Source organism: Xenopus laevis, chromosome 5L (genome assembly GCF_017654675.1).
Source record: "Xenopus laevis strain J_2021 chromosome 5L, Xenopus_laevis_v10.1, whole genome shotgun sequence".
Lineage (NCBI taxonomy): Eukaryota > Metazoa > Chordata > Amphibia > Anura > Pipidae > Xenopus > Xenopus laevis.
The window spans coordinates 147,436,807-147,454,489 of record NC_054379.1 but is presented as its reverse complement, the minus strand read 5'-3'; the positions used below and the strand labels follow the sequence as shown (position 1 = coordinate 147,454,489).

Below are 17,683 nucleotides of genomic sequence, written 5' to 3'. Positions count from 1 at the left end.
TCAGCCTCAAGGGTCCCCCTTACTAAACTGCCTGCTCTGCGTCACTTATTTTTGACCTCGTTCCTCTATAATTTGCTGCTGTTATTGTGGGGTTGGGAGAAATACACATTATTAAGTGTTATTTTAAATCATTATGAAATTGTGTGTCCCACCAAAAGCCTCTGCCCATTGCCAAACCATCTGGATAGGGGTTTGCTTGGTTGCAGCTAGCAATAGCAACTTCTTAGTCAACTATTAAAGGTTGGTACCCCTGGGTTCAGACTGAGAATTAAAATAGGCCCTGGCATTTCAGATACACAGAGGCCCAATCAGCCCCCACCAGTCCTCTAAATACTGACTTTCTATGCAGTAACGTAACTGGAGGGGGGCGGGCCCTGTTGCGGGATGTGAAACCGGGCCCCCCCGCCCCTCTCCGTACCAGATTATCTTTATTATCTTTATTAGTGTTGATGTCATTTACATTACTTGTTGAAACATGTCTATATCCCGATAACTGCAATTCTTTTCTGGCCAAAAGTGAGTAATGTGGACAAGTGCGCTCAAGAACCCTGGCTGATCCCCTGACCAGGGATATGGGTTTCTATTGTAAGACGCGCCGGGAGATTGTTGAAATCCCTTACCTCCCGGTGAGTCTCTCCTAGACTGGCGGTGTGCATGCACGCACTTCCAGGTTTGCGATCCTGATTGACAACTATGCTCGGTGTCTTGTCGCCACCAAGAGGTGACGGATTTGAATTTTGCTGCCAAATCTTGCTTAAAAGGCTACTCCTCCATTTTTGTAATGCCCAAGCTGGCTTCAGTTTATCTGTTCCTGCTCAAGCATTTATCCTGTCTATTGATAGCCTGGTTTTGACTTCTGCCTGATCTTAAGTTTGCTGTCTGTCTTGAACTTTCGCCTGACCTTGACTACTCCTCTTCATTCCTGTTGGTACCTCGATTACGCTCCTGTTACACATTACCTTGTTGGCTTCCACAGCAGAAAGCCGGGGGCCCCAAAAGGGCGTTGGCGAACACCAGAACCCTCAGCGTTCACCTGTGCATCCAAAGGTACCATTCACTACACAAGGTTCCTAATAACGAGATTGTTACATCTATGAACCATTATATTACTCAGACCCATAGATGGTAGGTGAAAGGGGATAGTAAAAGATCCTTAAATTGTAGGGTGCATATACAAATATATAACGAATACATTTACTAAAAACTGGAATCTGCACAACAAAATTAGACCTGTACACAAGGGTAGATGTCAGTTAACTTGGTTTAAAATTGGTCAAATTGATCAATAATATCTGCCACCTTCTCTTCCACCTATAACGTATACTGATTACCTAAAATTCATTGCATTCTACCCTTCAGTAAATAATATCTAACATTATTGATGCATAGTGATGGCATGGATTTGCGACGAATCTCTGCATTTCGCCACCTGCAAATTGTTTGGCAAAATTGCTGCAAAAATTCACCAGAGAAAGACATTGGCTGCAATAAAAAAGTCGTTTGTGTATAAATTTTCGCGTGCCAATATAATTTTGACACCCATTGACTTTAATGCATTTGGACAAAAAAGTTGAACATGTAAAAATTTTTGTGCGCGTAAAAAATTATTTTGACGCCCCATTGACTTTAATGCATTTGGATAAAAAAGTCGCTAGTTTAAAAATTGTCACGTGTCAATATAATTTTAAATTATTTTGATGAACATTGAATTCAATGAGTTTCGCAAATTTTTTCGGAGTTTCGCAAATTTTTTCAGCCATGCGAAACAGGACAGATTTGCCCATCACTATTGATGCATCTTGTCCAAATGCAACACTCTTTCAACACGTTCTTCTACAAGTTATACCTGAGACTTCGATGCAGCAATATTAATGTTTGTGTGTGTATCTATAATGTGTTTGTGTGTGATCACACAGCGGTTGAAAGAGGTAGATCTGTTTGTTGCTACACTGTGATAGTCTTTAGACTAGGGTCCCAGTAGGCCCTTACTCATATTGCTGTTTCCAGCTGGGAATTAGTGACCGCAGTTTGGGTCTGCCCGATGCTATACTAAAATAGATGCAACTATTTCAAAAAGCTAAAAATAATAGAAAAATACATTCTTTATGTAAATTATATTTCCACAAAATGCAGGATTTTATATTTTTTGGTCATAATCATAAGACAGTTGTCTCAAATTAGAGGCTTCTATGAAGTGGTTTGGGTCGAGAACGTTTAGTTTTTATAGGAGCAAGCTCATTTAGGGCAGTGGTGAGAGTACTATAGTAGACAGAGGTAGCCACATTAGGACATGAGATGGCTGAGATATTAGAGTGAAGAGAGTCAAAGGAAGAAGAGAGATTCCCTAGTCGAATTACACTAAAATAAACTCGAAATTCGAATGCATAAATTTGAATTTTCAATTTGATAAATCTTCCCCTAAGTGGCATATTAAAGAATCTTATCAAACTAGTATATATATTTTGGTAAATATTGCCCTTTTACATCTCTTGCCTTGAACCACCATTTTGTGATGGTCTGTGTGCTGCCTGAGAGATCACCTGACCAGAAATACTGCAGCTCTTAGGGGGTTATTTATCAAGGTCCGAATTTATCTCAATATCGGCTGCTACGAACTCCGATCTAACCCGCTCGGGTTTTTAATGCTTATTTATTATTACATTTTATTACATTATTAAATTTTTCCGAAAATTTGCTTTGCCGGAAAAGCTCAGATTTTCACGATTTTTTGCGTGAATTTTCCCCGAAATCTCCGAATTTTTCCGGAGTTTTCACCCGAAAGCTCCGAAAACATTGTGGAATTGCCCGAACCCCCCCGACACAACCAAAAATCAATTGGACTGTTCCCATTGACTTTTATGCAACCTCGACAGGTTTGAGATGCCGTGTTTTTATATTCGTGCTTTTTAGCCCTCGGGGTTTAATAAATTCCGAAAAATTCGTGATTTTTTTAAAATTCAGATCCTCAGTATCCAGTGTGTGTCTAAAATACGTGCACTGGGAAGCCTGCATGCTAATTAGCTAATTATGACTCTCAGCTGAAAACTATCAGGGTTCTGGCTGGAGTTCCTTCACGCTGAACAGTCACTGCTATCTGGTAAGGTGCATGTGCTCCTCTGGGGCTCCTTGCAATTGCTGTTTCATACATGCATCTAAAGTTCCTTATTGTGAACCTGACTCAGGCATTGGTTAGAGGGGGTGTTTGAGTTACGTTTTAATATGATGTAGAGAGTGATGTTCTGAGACCATTTGCAATTAGTTTTAATTTTTTATTATTTGTGTTTTTTGTTATTTAGCTTTTTATTCAACAGCTCTCCCGTTTTGGCAATTTGGTTGCTAGGTTCCAAATTACCCTAGCAACCATACACTGTTTTGAATAAGAGAGATGGATGTGAATAGGAGAGGTCTGAATATAAAGATGAGTAATAAAAAGTAGCAATAACTATACAATTGTAGCCTTATAGGGCATTTGTTTTTAAGATGGGTCAGTTACCCCCATTTTTAAGCTAAAAAGAGTCAGAAAGAGAAGTAAAATAATTCAAAAACGACAAAAAAAATGAAAAGTTGATTAGAATTAGCCATTTTATAACATACTAAAGTTAACTAAAAGGTAACCCCTTTAATAAGACTTGCTGCACACAGTTAGTGCTATAAAAGAAAACAACCAGAATAAAAGTGTTACTAACCAGGGTACAGAAAATGCACTGGCATTGTGCTATTGTGGTCATTTGTTCGACGGTATATTCTCCGAGGCAAAGTTTGCAGGAAACCAGAGGCTCCAGAGCCAAATCCCACGTAGGCCTGTATCTTGCTGTAGTCATGGCAGATTAATCTGTAATTAAATAAGACATCCATTATTGGATTCAACTAAAGCAGTCAATAAAAATAAAAAAAACCAGTAAAATATAGGGTAGATAAAGCTCAACAAAAGGTACACGAACCGCCAAGAAATGTTGCATTCTCTAGAAATGACCCTACTGTTGCCTGGTGGCAGCACACGGCTGGTTATATGTATATATAACATATAACACCGGATTGCAGCACTGAAATACACGTGTGTCACTGTTTATTTCTTTTTAGCATTTTGATGTATAAGTCTCAGATTGGACTTAACTGTGTATTTTACGACATTGTTGTCTCAAACCCAGCCAATATGGGGTTATACACGCTGTAATCACAATCACCAATGGTAACACTATGGTGTGATGACGTCATCACTTGAATGTTGGCGCCATTTTAGCATTTAAATATGTGTGTTGTGTGTGCAGTTTTCACCTCCTGAAGACGGCTTAAGTTAGGAGCCGAAACGTCGAAAATAAAATAATTTTAGTTTTTTACACTTTACTAAAGACCTGGTTGTGCGGTTTGTTTGCTATATTGATATTCATTATTTAACCAGCACCTAGGCATTGTCTAGTACTTGGGAGTGCTCCAGATCACGAATTTGTGTATATATATATATATATATATATATATATATATATATATATATATATATATATATATATATATACTGTATATAAGTCAATACATTTGTCAAAATGTTTCTGTTGTTGTTATGATTGGGTGCCACCAGAACATCTGACTTTTTTTTGGGAGATATGTAGACATTCTTCTAGACCATTGGTCCCCAACCAGTGGCTCATGAGCAACATGCTGCTCACCAACCCCTTGGATGTTGCTCCCAGTGGCTCCAAAGCAGATGCTTAATTTTGAATTCTAGGCTTGGAAGCAAGTTTTGGTTGTATAAAAACCAGGTATACTGTTAAGCAGAGCCTCCTGTAGGCTGCCAGTCCACAAAGATAACCAATCGCATCCCTTATTTGACATCCCCAGGAGTTTCTTCAAGCTTGTGTTGCTCCCCAACATTTAAATGTGGCTCATGGGTAAAAGGTTGGGGAACCCTGTTCTAGAGTTATTCAAATGATCAACACAGATATCACCATTGCCTTTCTTTTATTAGTGTGTGTGTAATATATGTATCAAGGACAAGGGACTGAAACGTTGGATACAAAATGTTGGAATAAATCACTTTATTTGAAGAAAACTGGAGTCCTTCCCGGTCCTTACCAATACGTCTATAATACAAAGTGACCGTGCACCCAGGAAATAAGCAATGTTATAGTGCAAACACTTGGGGGCACATTTACAAAGCTCGAGTGAAGGATTCGAATTAAAAAAACTTCGAATTTCGAAGTGTTTTTTGGGCTACTTCGACCATCGAATGGGCTACTTCGACCTTCGACTTCTACTTCGACTTCGAATCGAACGATTCGAACTAAAAATCGTTCGACTATTCGACCATTCGATAGTCGAAGTACTGTCTCTTTAAGAAAAACTTCGACCCCCTACTTCGGCAGCTAAAAGCTACCGAAGTCAATGTTAGCCTATGGGGAAGGTCCCCATAGGCTTGCCTGAGATTTTTTGATCGAAGGATATTCCTTCGATCGTTGTATTAAAATCCTTCGAATCGTTCGATTCGAAGGATTTAATCGTTCGATCGAACGAATAATCCTTCGATCGTTCGATCGCAGGATTTGCGCTAAATCGTTCGACTTCGATATTCGAAGTCGAACGATTTTAGTTCCTAGTCGAATATCGAGGGTTAATTAACCCTCGATATTCGACCCTTCATACATCTGCCCCTTGGAATCAGATTTATCAAGGGTCGAAGTGAAAAATTCAAAGTCGAAGTGGATGGTCGAAAATTCAAAGTAATTTTTTGGATACTTCGACCATCGAATAGGATACTACGACTTCGAATTTACTTCGATTCGAAGTAAAAAATTGTTCGAATATTCGACCATCCAATAATCGATGTACTGTCTCTTTAAAAAAAACTTCGACTTCAATACTTCGCCAAATTAAACCTGCCGAAGTGCTATGTTAGCCTATGGGGACCTTCTAGAGCAGTTTTCTAAGTCTTTAGATGTCGAAGGAAAATCCTTCGATCGATCGCTGAAATCGTTCGATTTTAAACTATTTCATCGTACGAACTATTTAATCGTTATTCGAAGTCGAAGTATTTTAATTCGATGGTCGAATTTCAAAGTATTTTTAACTTCGAAATTCGACCCTTGATAAATCTGCCCCTTGGACTAAATAATATATATATTTTGAGGAATAGATATCACAGCAATGTTTGGCAGCACCTGGGTCAATTCCTGAGAACGGAGTGTGGAAGGTACAAGGAGTGTGTATATATATATATCAATTATAAACGGTGAGTTCTGATGTCATTTCTGTCACATGACTCACTGAAACTTGTGTATTATAATAAATAAAATACCCCCACTTACAAAATATGAGGATATTAGAAGTTACCTCGGAACTCCATGACCTGTTTAAAAATACTCGGCCTTCGGCCTCGTACTTTTATATGGTCATGAAACTCCTCGGTAACTTATAATATCCTTATATTTTACAAGAGGGGCTACTTTATTCACTATATATATATATATATATATATATATATATATATATATATATATATATATCACTCCCAACGGCTTGATTATATCTGCCCCTGTTCACGGAACCAATTGCATATACAAAAAGAACAAAAATGCCAGCACCAAGGGTCTTGTGTCCAAAAAAACTTGTATTAAGACATGGTATGTAAAAACCGACGTTTCGGTCCCTCTTGGGACCTTTTTCAAGGCACCTTAGGGACTCAAAAGCATGGTGGATTGTGCTGCTTTTTCTATTTTCCATCCTGCCCTGTGCTTCATAAATTACCCTTTGTGAACTTGTGTCAAAGGCAATTCTCCCCATGCACTGACTATTGGCTTGTTCAGCTCTGACGTGCAGGAGGCATTAATATTTGAGCCCATTGTAGTGCCTCCTGCACGTCAGACTAGGAAGCAGCACACTGGAAATACAACAACTGACAGCTTTACAACTAGTGAGGAACAATCCCTTCACAAACCTTTTTAGTTCCAATGTAACATCGTATATTTTAAAATAAACAAGAAATTCACTCTCGCCTCCCATATAAATTGCTACATATCCTATTATGGCATTGTTATGGAAGAAGTGGAAGATGCATTTTAGCAGGAATAATTTGAGGTGAGGCAGGCAGACTAATTAGGCACGCAATTTTACCGCTGAAGCCTTTTTCCATGTAACACACTGAAGTGCAATTATCCATTTTCATTACTCCGAAGGGATAATTATTGTATCAAAACGAGCCATTATGGACAGCTATTTCTTCAAAACAATTAACAGACTAGAGGGGTTATTAGTACTGCATTACAATAATTGTGGTGGCCAAGGATGAAATGAGTGGTGTTGAACTAGTATACAGGAGGGGAGAGCAGGCTTCGTTAATGCATTGAATTTCTCAGCACCATTAATTATCGGCTGCTTTAGATCATCATAATCTTCCAGGAATTCATATCATGTAAGAGAATGGATAACTGGAAAGAAGCAATTCTGTAATATATATAATTTCTGTAAATCCCTTACAAAATGTTATGTAAATGATATCCTTATAAGAAGTGTTCAGTGATGTCGTTGGTTATTCAGATATGGAACCTGTTATCCAGAATGCTTGGGACTTGGGGTTTTCTGGATAAAGGGTCTTTCTGTAATTGTAATCTCTTTACTAAAATAATTTAAACATGAATTAAACCCAAAAGGCTGGTATTGTTTCCAATAAGGATTAATTATATCTTAGTTGGGATCAAGTACAAGCTACTGTTTTATTATTACAGAGAAAAAGGAAATCATTTTTAAAAATGTGAACTGTTTAAAATGGAATCTATTGGAGATGGCCTTCCTGTAATTCAGATGTTTCTAGATAGCAGATCCCATACCTGTAATTGGTGCTTAGTGATGTAAGCAATGTGACTAATTGAAACCAGTAAAATCAGAATATATAAATATATATATAATACACAAAAGCCATGAATATCCTGTAAATTATATCCTTATAAACGGTGAGTTCTGATGTCATCAGTTATAAACGGTGAGTTCTGATGTCATTTCTGTCACATGACTCACTAAAACTTGTGTATTATAATAAATAAAGTACCCCCAGTTGTAAAATATGAGGATATTAGAAGTTACCTCGGAGTTCCATGACCTGTATAAAAACACTCGGCCTTCGGCCTTGTGTTTTTATATGGTCATGAAACTCCTCGGTAACTTATAATATCCTTATATTTTACAAGAGGGGGTACTTTATTCACTATATATGTATATAACCAGTATAAAAGAGTTATGAATATCCTGTAAATCATATCCTTATAAACGGTGCTGTCACATGACTCACTGAGACTTGTGTATTATAATAAATAAAGTGCCGCCTGTTCAAAATATGAGAATATTAGAAGTCACCTCGGCCTTCGGCTTTGTACTTTTATATGGTCATGAAACTCCTTGGTAACTTATAATATCCTTATATTTTACAAGAGGGGGTACTTTATTCATTATATACTTTACAATAGGCAATATGCTCAAAGTGGTGCATTATAAGAAAAAATGCTCCTCTGCTCTAAATATATGGACAATAAAAGTCAACTTTGGGTTCTAAGAGGTAGTCCTAGAACTGCTCACAAACTTCTAATATCCTCATCATTTTCAACAGGTGGGGGCTTTATTTCTAATACAAATTTAATGTAATTTACTGTATATAGGGGATATTTTACCACCTTTTATAAAATATATGGATTTTGGAAGTCACCACGGAATTCCATGATCATATACAGTTAAAGTGCTTTTGTGCAAGTCATGGAATTCTTAGGGGGTTATTTACTAAACTCCGAATGCAAAAATCATGAAAAATTTCTGATTTCCTTTATAAAATCAGACTTTTAAAAAAAATCACAAATTTATCGGAATTTATTAAACTCTGAGGATGGAAAAGTCTGAATCACAAAATCCGGCATCTCAAACCTGTCGAGGTTGCATATAAGTCAATGGGAGAAGTCCCAATGATTTTTTTTGATCTACGCTGGGATTCATGGAGTTTTAGGGCAAAAAACATAAGAAATTGTTTTCGGGTGAAAAATCGTGAAAATCAGATTTTTTTCCCGCAAAGCAAATTTTTGGGAAAATGTAATAATAAATAAGCATAAAAAACCCAAGCGGATTTGTTTGCTTACAACTGATGACATCACTGAGCTACATTTATAAGGCAATAAGATGTTTACAACTCTTGTGTTTTATAAAATAAAATTTGAGGGCCATGAATAAGACGTAAAATATATCCTCAATATAGCCATGGATATTTTGGAAATGATAGCCTTATAAATTGTGCTTAGTGATGTCATCAGTTGTGCATGACTCACTTAAACTTGTGCATTCTAATAATGTACCACCATGTTGTAAACTATAAGGATATTGTAAATCACCTTGGAGTTCAATGACCTGTTCAAAAGCATTTGGCCATGGAACTCCTCAGTGACTTATAATATCCTTATATTTTACAATAGGGGTGCCTTATTCTCTACAGCAACAACTGAAATAGAAGCATATTACTATTAGAAAGCCTACATATCTGTATAACCACTACTTGAATAGAATCATGAAAATCCTTTAAAATCTTTATATTAGTTTTACTGCTGTCCTTAAATTACTCAATACTTTACAATTGGGGGCTACATCATTCCCTATTACTGTCAAAAGATTTTCTATCCTTATAAAAAGCTAAGTGAGAGGTATTTGAAACTTTAGGGCGAACGCAGACTGGGTGACTTCTAGCATTTAGTTGTTAGCTTTAATACTGGATGGGGGGAATGTACTGGATGGGGGGAATGTAAAGTCGCAAAGAGAAAAACAATTCACAACAATTAGAATAAAAATCTCGCAATGTAATATTGTTCCTTAAACTGTTATTGCATTGCGAATTTAAATAATCTTAAGAAGTGCTTGAAGGTGTCGCAATCTTTTGGAGCAAACTTAACGACTTTTTTTTATTACATTTACTGCGCATTGGTGCAAACGCTCTTCCACTGTCGGAAGTGGTTGTTAAACAGTTTCTAGGTTCGCAAAAGATATATCAAATTCGCACAAAGCAAAATTTGTTAGCGCAAAGGTATGACAAAATTTGTTAGCGCAAAGGTATGACATTTCGCATTGCAAATAGTTTTTCCATTAATGACTTTTATTATATTCCCCCATTACTCTTTTAACTATTAATGGCAAATTGATGATCAAGGGTAATTGATCCTTTCATGGTCGTCTGGGCTTGAATCCTGGCAAAACATTTAAAATCACTGCTATAATGGGAAGCGCTCTGTCCATGAGGATTCTTGTGCCCCTTAGTGCTCTTGCACTTCTGTCCTGGGTCTTAAAAAATAAATAACCTCTTAGGGCTCTTACAGACGAGCGTTTTTACCTGCGTTCCGTTTTTCTGCGTTCAGCCGCAGGGGAGCGCAGGAATAGATGCATTACATTTTTTACAATGGGGCTGTACTCACACAGGCGCGTGTAGGCGCCGAACGCAGGAAAAATGCAGCATGTTGCGTCTCAACCTGCGTTCGGCACCTACACGCGCCTGTGTGAGTACAGCCCCATTGTAAAAAATGTAATGCATCTATTCCTGCGCTCCCCTGCGGCTGAACGCAGAAAAACGGAACGCAGGGGAGCGCAGGTAAAAACGCTCGTCTGTAAGAGCCCTTACAAAAGTAAAACATTTGTTTTTCAAAACATGCGCTTCTTTACCCAATTCATTTATCTGGAGTATCAAAACAAGTACATTCCAAGCAGAGAAAAAAATCTAGAGAAGCACATTAACCAGAACCCAAGGTCTGTGCTCCAAGGGCAGCCAAGCAGGCAGTGAGAGAATCATTGAGGGGTATTGATAAGTGGTTTAAAATAAATATGCAGTGATGCAGAGCAAGGTCACTGTACAATAGGTCCTGCATTTAATATTCTAGCAAATTGGAAATATATATATAGAGAGAGAGAGAGCGAGAGAGTGAGAGAGCGAGAGAGAGACCTGTGAAAGGTACAGCTATCAGAATCCTTCAGCATATTTATAAATCACAGCATCTGTATTTGTGGGGCAATGCTTTTTTTATTATGTACTGTAAAGTACTGTATTAATGAAGTATACAATATATGGGTGTATATATCAAACATACAGATTACATACAAATATTTACTTATAATCCATAAAGGATTCTTCTGCCCAGTAGAGTTTACAATAACAATCCGTTAAATATTCTGCATCGTTTCTGAAATAATCAAGTTTATGTTCACTATCCCTCTCTCAGCATCTGTTTCTCTTCATTCTGTCTTCATGCGACAGTTGGGTGTCAGATAATCATTGACAGTTAGATCCAATATATCTTATAGGGGGCTCCTTTCCTAGCAGATGAATTAGAACTCAATTAAATAACTGGTTACAGTACAAACAAAAAAACTAACAAAATAATTGCCTTTTGCACAAATCCTGCAAGTAGAGATACATGACGTCTGGTGAGCTCTAATACATCTTCTAGGCAAAATGAGCCCCCTATAAGATATATTGGATCGAACTGTCAATGATTATCTGACACCCAACAGCTACATGAAGAGTGATTGAAGAGAAACAAATGCTGAGAGAGGGATAGTGAAGATAAATTTGATTATTTCAAAAACAGTACCGAATTGTTAATTGATGGTATTTAGAAACTTTCTTATTTCAGTATGATGACGCTTATAATTCATTTTCATTTTTGCACTAGTTCCCCTTTAAGTACAAGGTACTGTTTTGTTATTACAGAGAAAAAGGAAATAGGTTTTACAATTTTAAATTATTTAATGTAAATGGAGTGTATGGGAGATGACCTTCCCATAATTCGGAGCTTTATGGATAATGGGTTTCCGGTTGACGAATTCAATACTTGTAAAAGGAGAAGTGGGTATAACACTCGAGGTGTGAGTTTCAGGAGCCTTCAGGAGTTACAGGTAGGACAAATATAAGGGGCCCTATCATTACTGTGACTCTAAAAGTAAAATAGGTTTGATTACACAGATAAGTAAGTTTACATAGTGGGACTTTAGAAGCTCAGTTGGGTTTGCCATTAAGCGCTTCATAAGGTTTCGGGTGGATTCCTTATATCTCCCAACTTTTCATGTTCTGGAATCACAGACCAAAAAAGGGAGTAGGACATGCCAGAAAATAAAATGAGTTTAGAAAAGATGGATGGGGTGGATTTGGGTACACTGCTCAATGTATGTGTGAGTTATAATTCAGTTTGGATAAATGTTTACTCTACTGTTCAGCTGAGGGCTCAGCAGGGGGAGTTACATACAACAGTGCTCTACCTGGAAAGAAACAAGTTTAAATACACCTTTTCCAGGTCGCTACAATCATATCTACTAAAATAATATTATCTGTTTCACCACTGATGTCCTCCATCTCCTGGTCTTCTAATAGATGACATATAAACAATACACTGTATATACTGCTGGTGCTTTGAGGTTATTAGTGATGCTCTGACAATATATCTTGGTATAAAGCTACTGTCTGTGGAAAATTGCAGAAACGTATTTCGTATGGGCTTTAATTAATAATCTTTGAACCCAATTTTGTGTGTTCTGAACTGTGACTAACAAAGCACAGTACTTATAGGCATAGCATAATTATTATATGCATTGTCTTCCCAAGCTGCAATAAAAGATTTAAAAGCTGTGTTATTCTAAAAGAGGACATTTTATAGGACCAGAAATGGTGCAGTGCAAAACTGTTTTTATTTATCTCGTTAAGGCTATATTGACTACTTTGTTTTCATATTCAGTAAAAATGCTGTGTGAGATGCTCAGATAGACCAAATATTATAAAGCCACTGTCAGGCTCTGCTGGGATTCAAACAAGAAACCATTGGTTTTCTGATTCAATGTCTTAACCACTGGGCCAGGTAAACAGCCTGCAGGGTTGCTCACTATATATTACCTGGCCTTTGCAACCCCAGTCCAGCAGCAGCAGCTTGATTGGTTTGCAGTCAGCCAATCAGGGCTGACTCTGCCCTATTTAAGGTCAGCCCTCAAAACACTCCTTGCCTGAGCATTGACTTCCCAAACTAGCACTGTGGCATTGACCCTAGCTTAGGGTTCCTGCTCTAGCCTCCTTTTCTTTCCTTGCCTTGTCTGAACTCTTCCCTGTCTTGTCCTGCCTGGCTCTGAACCTTGTCTTGATCTGCCTTAGATTCCCCTTCCAGCTCTGCTCCAGTCCTGCTTTAAATCTTGATCTTTCCTTGCTTTAACCTTGCCTTGCCCTGCCCATCTTTCCTTGCTATTCTGAATCTTGCTCTGCTCCTCACTTCAAATCTGACCTTGCCTTAACCTTATTCTGCCTTGACCTGACTTTGCCTTTCTGGTTCCTGCTTCCTGTTCTGTTTTGACTTGTACCCTGTCTATATCTTCCCTCCTCTCGCTCTGCTTTCCTCCCACTCTGGCTATCCAGTCCTTTCAATATCCAGTCCCCTCACTATCCAGTCCTCTCACTTTCCTTCCCTACTACTCCAGTCTCGTTCAGCTCCAGTCTCCTTCTGCACTCTATCCCCAGTTTGATCTGATCTACGCCTGCTCGGGCCTGTCCCATCCAGTCTGTTCCTGTCCTGACCTTTGCCCTCTTCATCCTGTCTAGTCCAGTCATGATCTTCGCCCTCTCCATCCTGTTGCTCTCTGCACCTGTTCCAGTGTGACTCATTGCCCTTGTCATCCTGTTCCTGCCCATTTCCTGTCTGTGTCCCGTGGGTTCAGCCAGCTCTTGCCTAAAAGACTCACTTTCCTCCTGCTTCCTCCACAGCGCCCCCTACATTAACCCTTACAGCAGCCAAAGCTTGTGGTTTTCATTTACTTCAACCTTCCATGCAGGGCTATTAACTTGAGAAAACATACAATCTGCACTTATTTTACTCATGAAAGATTAAGCATCCAGCCCTGACAGCCAACGACTATGCAAACAGATACAATGGATGGAAGGTTTCTACAACCCTATAGAATACAGTAAGTGATATTTATGGTTTGAGAATGACACCTATTACGTGCTTTTCAATTGCTGTATTTAATCCATTGTGCTAAATAACATTGAATCTGCTATTGCAATGAGCCCTGGTGTACAAGTGTTTTTAAAAGGGGTTGTTCGCCTTTAAATGAATTTTTATAATGATGAAGAGATTCATCTTCTGAGACAATTTCCACTTGGTTTTATTTTTTATTATTTGAATTTGTGACTTCTTTCAAAGAAGAAGAAGGCAAATCATTCAAAAACTATACAATATAAATGACGAAGACCAATTGAAATCTTGCTTAGAATTAGACATTCTATAAGATACTGAAAGGTAACTTAATGGTGAACCACCCCTTTAATAAGTGGTTCAGAAGAACATGTATATTCTACAATAAACCAACAAAATTGTAACTGCAGACCCCAGTTCTGGCCAAATAAAAACTATAGTTTAATTGTCCCTTGCAGCCCTTCCTCTGATCCCCAAAGTCTTCCCTTGTGAAAAATACCTGCTACCCTTTCCATTATATTTTAAGGGGAATCCCGCTATCTGTGAACCACAGGAGAAAGACAACACCTGTATTCTATGCAACTGTAGGTCACTAGTCTTGCTGATCATTCTGTAGAACTGGTGACCCAAAGTTTACTTTCCAGGGTCAATGTAATTTCAGTGTTGCATAGGTGCCACCTCTGTAGTTCTTCAGAGAAATTGTAATTTTTCAATTTTCAATGAAAAGAACAAGCAAAACACAATCCGCTAAAGACTCATATTTATCCTTTCTATCTAACTTAATTTACTGTTAAATGAAGAAGAAAAAAAAACTAATAAAAATCATTGGCAGTTTTGCATGGAATACGAATAAACTTGAGCAGATCTGTAAAAGGCTGGAGTTCACGTACAGGAGTACAGTTGACGCTGATGATGGCAGAATCCTTGTAACGTTATAAACTTTCAGTATGAAGAAACAATAGCGCTGTCACATAATTACTAAAATCCATCAGGGTCTCGCACAACGATGCGCTGTGATTCTAAATGTAAAAGAAATTCAATGCTAAGAAGTAAAAAAAAACTATTCATTTTGTAAGGGAGAAGAAAATGCTTAGATGGCCTGTTTATATTCATTACTGTTATTAAGGTTTAAAATAAAAGATTAAATATAAAGAGACACTGGATATGGTGGCATCCGAGCACCAATGATTTCAGGACAATTGCGCAAAGGACACATGGAACTGAATTCCTTGAAGTGGGATCTAGGAATAATTTGACCACACATATTGACCTAAACAACAAAACAAAGTGGCCACCCCTTCTAATTATCTGAATTGCCTATTTTGAGTCACACTTATTGGGGCTAACAAGGGTGCCCATCAAAACTGCTCCTGCCATAGGCAGCAGTAATATGACAGTTACAAGGGGCGGTAAAAAGTTAAAGAGCCCAATTTTTGTTTTTTTAACCCAGAAATTCAGCTCCACTAGTGCAGAGCGTAGTATAGTGCTCATTGCACTAGTGATGTAGCCCACTTTTGACCCGCTCAGACTCAGAGGTGTTAAGTGGAGTGGAACGGGGGGCATTGGGGCAGCTGTCTCATCTGGCAGCAGCCACAGGATCTTCACTGGTGCCACTTCATCATACAATAAACCAAATTGTTTGCAGAGATCAAAGTGGCCTGAAATCAATCCAAATGATCCCCCATGGGATGAATTGTAATGTAGACGCAAGACAAGCCTGATCCCCAACACAGTTGCCCAGCCACTTAAAGTAGCATTGAGCGAATTTTTTGCCACACATAGATTCACAGAGAAAAAAAATTGCAGAAAAAAAAAACCTTTTACTTCAATGCATTTGGAGTGAGAAAAAAACTCCCATTAACTTTAATGCAATTGGAGTGAGAAAAAAAGTCGCCCATAGACTCTAATTTATTTTGCTACAAAAAAGTTGCAACAACAAAAAAGTCGTCCATAGACTTTACTTGCTGCATCTTGCTAATTTTTCACCGTTCCATGAAATTTTCAGCAGTTTTGCAAATTCTTTGGTGAAGCAAAAATGGGGCAGATATGCCCATCAATAAAGAAAAGTGGTTGGAAGCAAATCCCACCAACATTTTTGTAGAAAACCTCCACGGAAGAGTGTTTTAGCAGAAAAGACCAACGTCATGTTTGAAATGTTGGAACCAATATCCTTGGTTTTGGAATGAGATGTTGGACACACAGGTGTCCACATACTTTTGGCCATTTACTGGATTCCATCCAAAGGCTTTCAGGGTGTTTTTACATTATTTCTGATTAATTTTGCCTTAACCACGCACCACAGAGAGCAATTCAGATTTTGCAGTAGCACCCACAAAGTACCCCCAACATTTATGCAAGAAGTTTTAGTTCTTATAGACTACAAAACTTATCTACTCTTGTTTTTTTCCATAACTATACGGTTCTGTCAGATTAATCACAAATAATATGTAAAAACACTTTGAAGGACTTGGAATGGAATCCAGTAAAAGACCAAAAGTCCACCTTGTCCAACATCTCCTTCCAAAAACAAGGATGTTAGTTCCAACATTCCAATCATGACTTTTCTGCATCTTTTTTTCCTTCTTTGTGAAATAAACCGAGCAACCCAATAAAAAGTCTGTCATGAATTAATACACCTTGTTCCAAATTACGTAAAAAGTGGTTTATTCCAAACAAGACCATGATGCATTCTGTGATTTTTAAGAAGAACACAGTCATGGCTCATGGCTCACAAAGTCATAAGACTATTTAAAACATCTGTGACCAATCAAATATAAAAAATCAAATGAGGCAATACAAATGCTTGGTGCACAAATCAGAGCAAAGAAAAACAAGAGTGAAATGGTAAACATTATGTAAACAAGTCAACTGGAACATCATTACAAAAAGTAATAACACTTTCTAAATAGAGGCCACAAATTTCATAATAATGAGTAACATGAAATTTACTATTCCTTCCCAAAAGGCTGACTTCTACTTATATATAAAAAATCAATTTGCGTCTTCTTTTAATATCGTAGTGGCTCTGTTACCCCCTTTTAGGCCTAATGGATTTTTTAAGTATTTTGGCCAAATGGAACCTCTTTCTATAGGCCTCGATCTCTCTGTTTCGTATATTGGATATGTGTTTTCTTACCTTTTCCTTGCAGTTTGTCTGACCTACATGCTGTACCTGACATTTATTACACACAATTAGATAAATGACATTTATATAATTGCATTTGAGGTGATATGCTGTTGAAAAGGTCTTAGTAACAGAAGAGGTGAATGTTTATGAACATCACATATTTGTATGACACGCATCTTTTTGTTCCATACTTATACATACCTTTGCTCACTAGCAAAAACGTCTTTTCCTTAGATGTACAATTACTAAGTAGACTAGGAGTACTAAGCAGATAGTAGTAGTATATTATTATTGTAGAGGTAAAACATTTGAGACCTCTGATTGAGCATTGGGTCCAAAGTCAGCATGCGTGGAATAAAAGATCATCATTATTGAGGGTTATCTTTAGTGCAAGTCTTGTTATTGTCTTTTGATACAGAGAATTCATATCAAACTTTCTACCCTCATTTGATTCCTCCCAGAAAGCAATTGAAAGTTGCCTCTTGGTCTACTGAGCAGCTAAGGCAGTATAAGTTAGGGTTGCCAACTGTCCAGTTTTGACCCGGACAGCCCAGTTTATTGAAGGGCTGCCCAGAGCTGGGCCAGTCCTGCTTAGGCAACCTGG

At 37.9% G+C, this 17,683-nt stretch overlaps 1 protein-coding gene across 3 annotated transcripts in view; it reads right to left on the bottom strand.

Moving 5' to 3' along the window:
* The window catches only part of rnf144a.L (ring finger protein 144A L homeolog), a 49,033-nt gene that overhangs the window by 22,595 nt on the left and 8,755 nt on the right, over nt 1-17,683 (bottom strand). For all 3 annotated transcript variants that reach the window (XM_018264000.2, XM_041563538.1, XM_041563537.1), the window contains exon 2: nt 3,687-3,832. In XM_018264000.2, coding sequence (XP_018119489.1) covers nt 3,687-3,821 — 135 coding nt within the window. In that variant the 5' untranslated portion in view covers nt 3,822-3,832. The remainder of the gene's footprint in view (nt 1-3,686; nt 3,833-17,683) is intronic.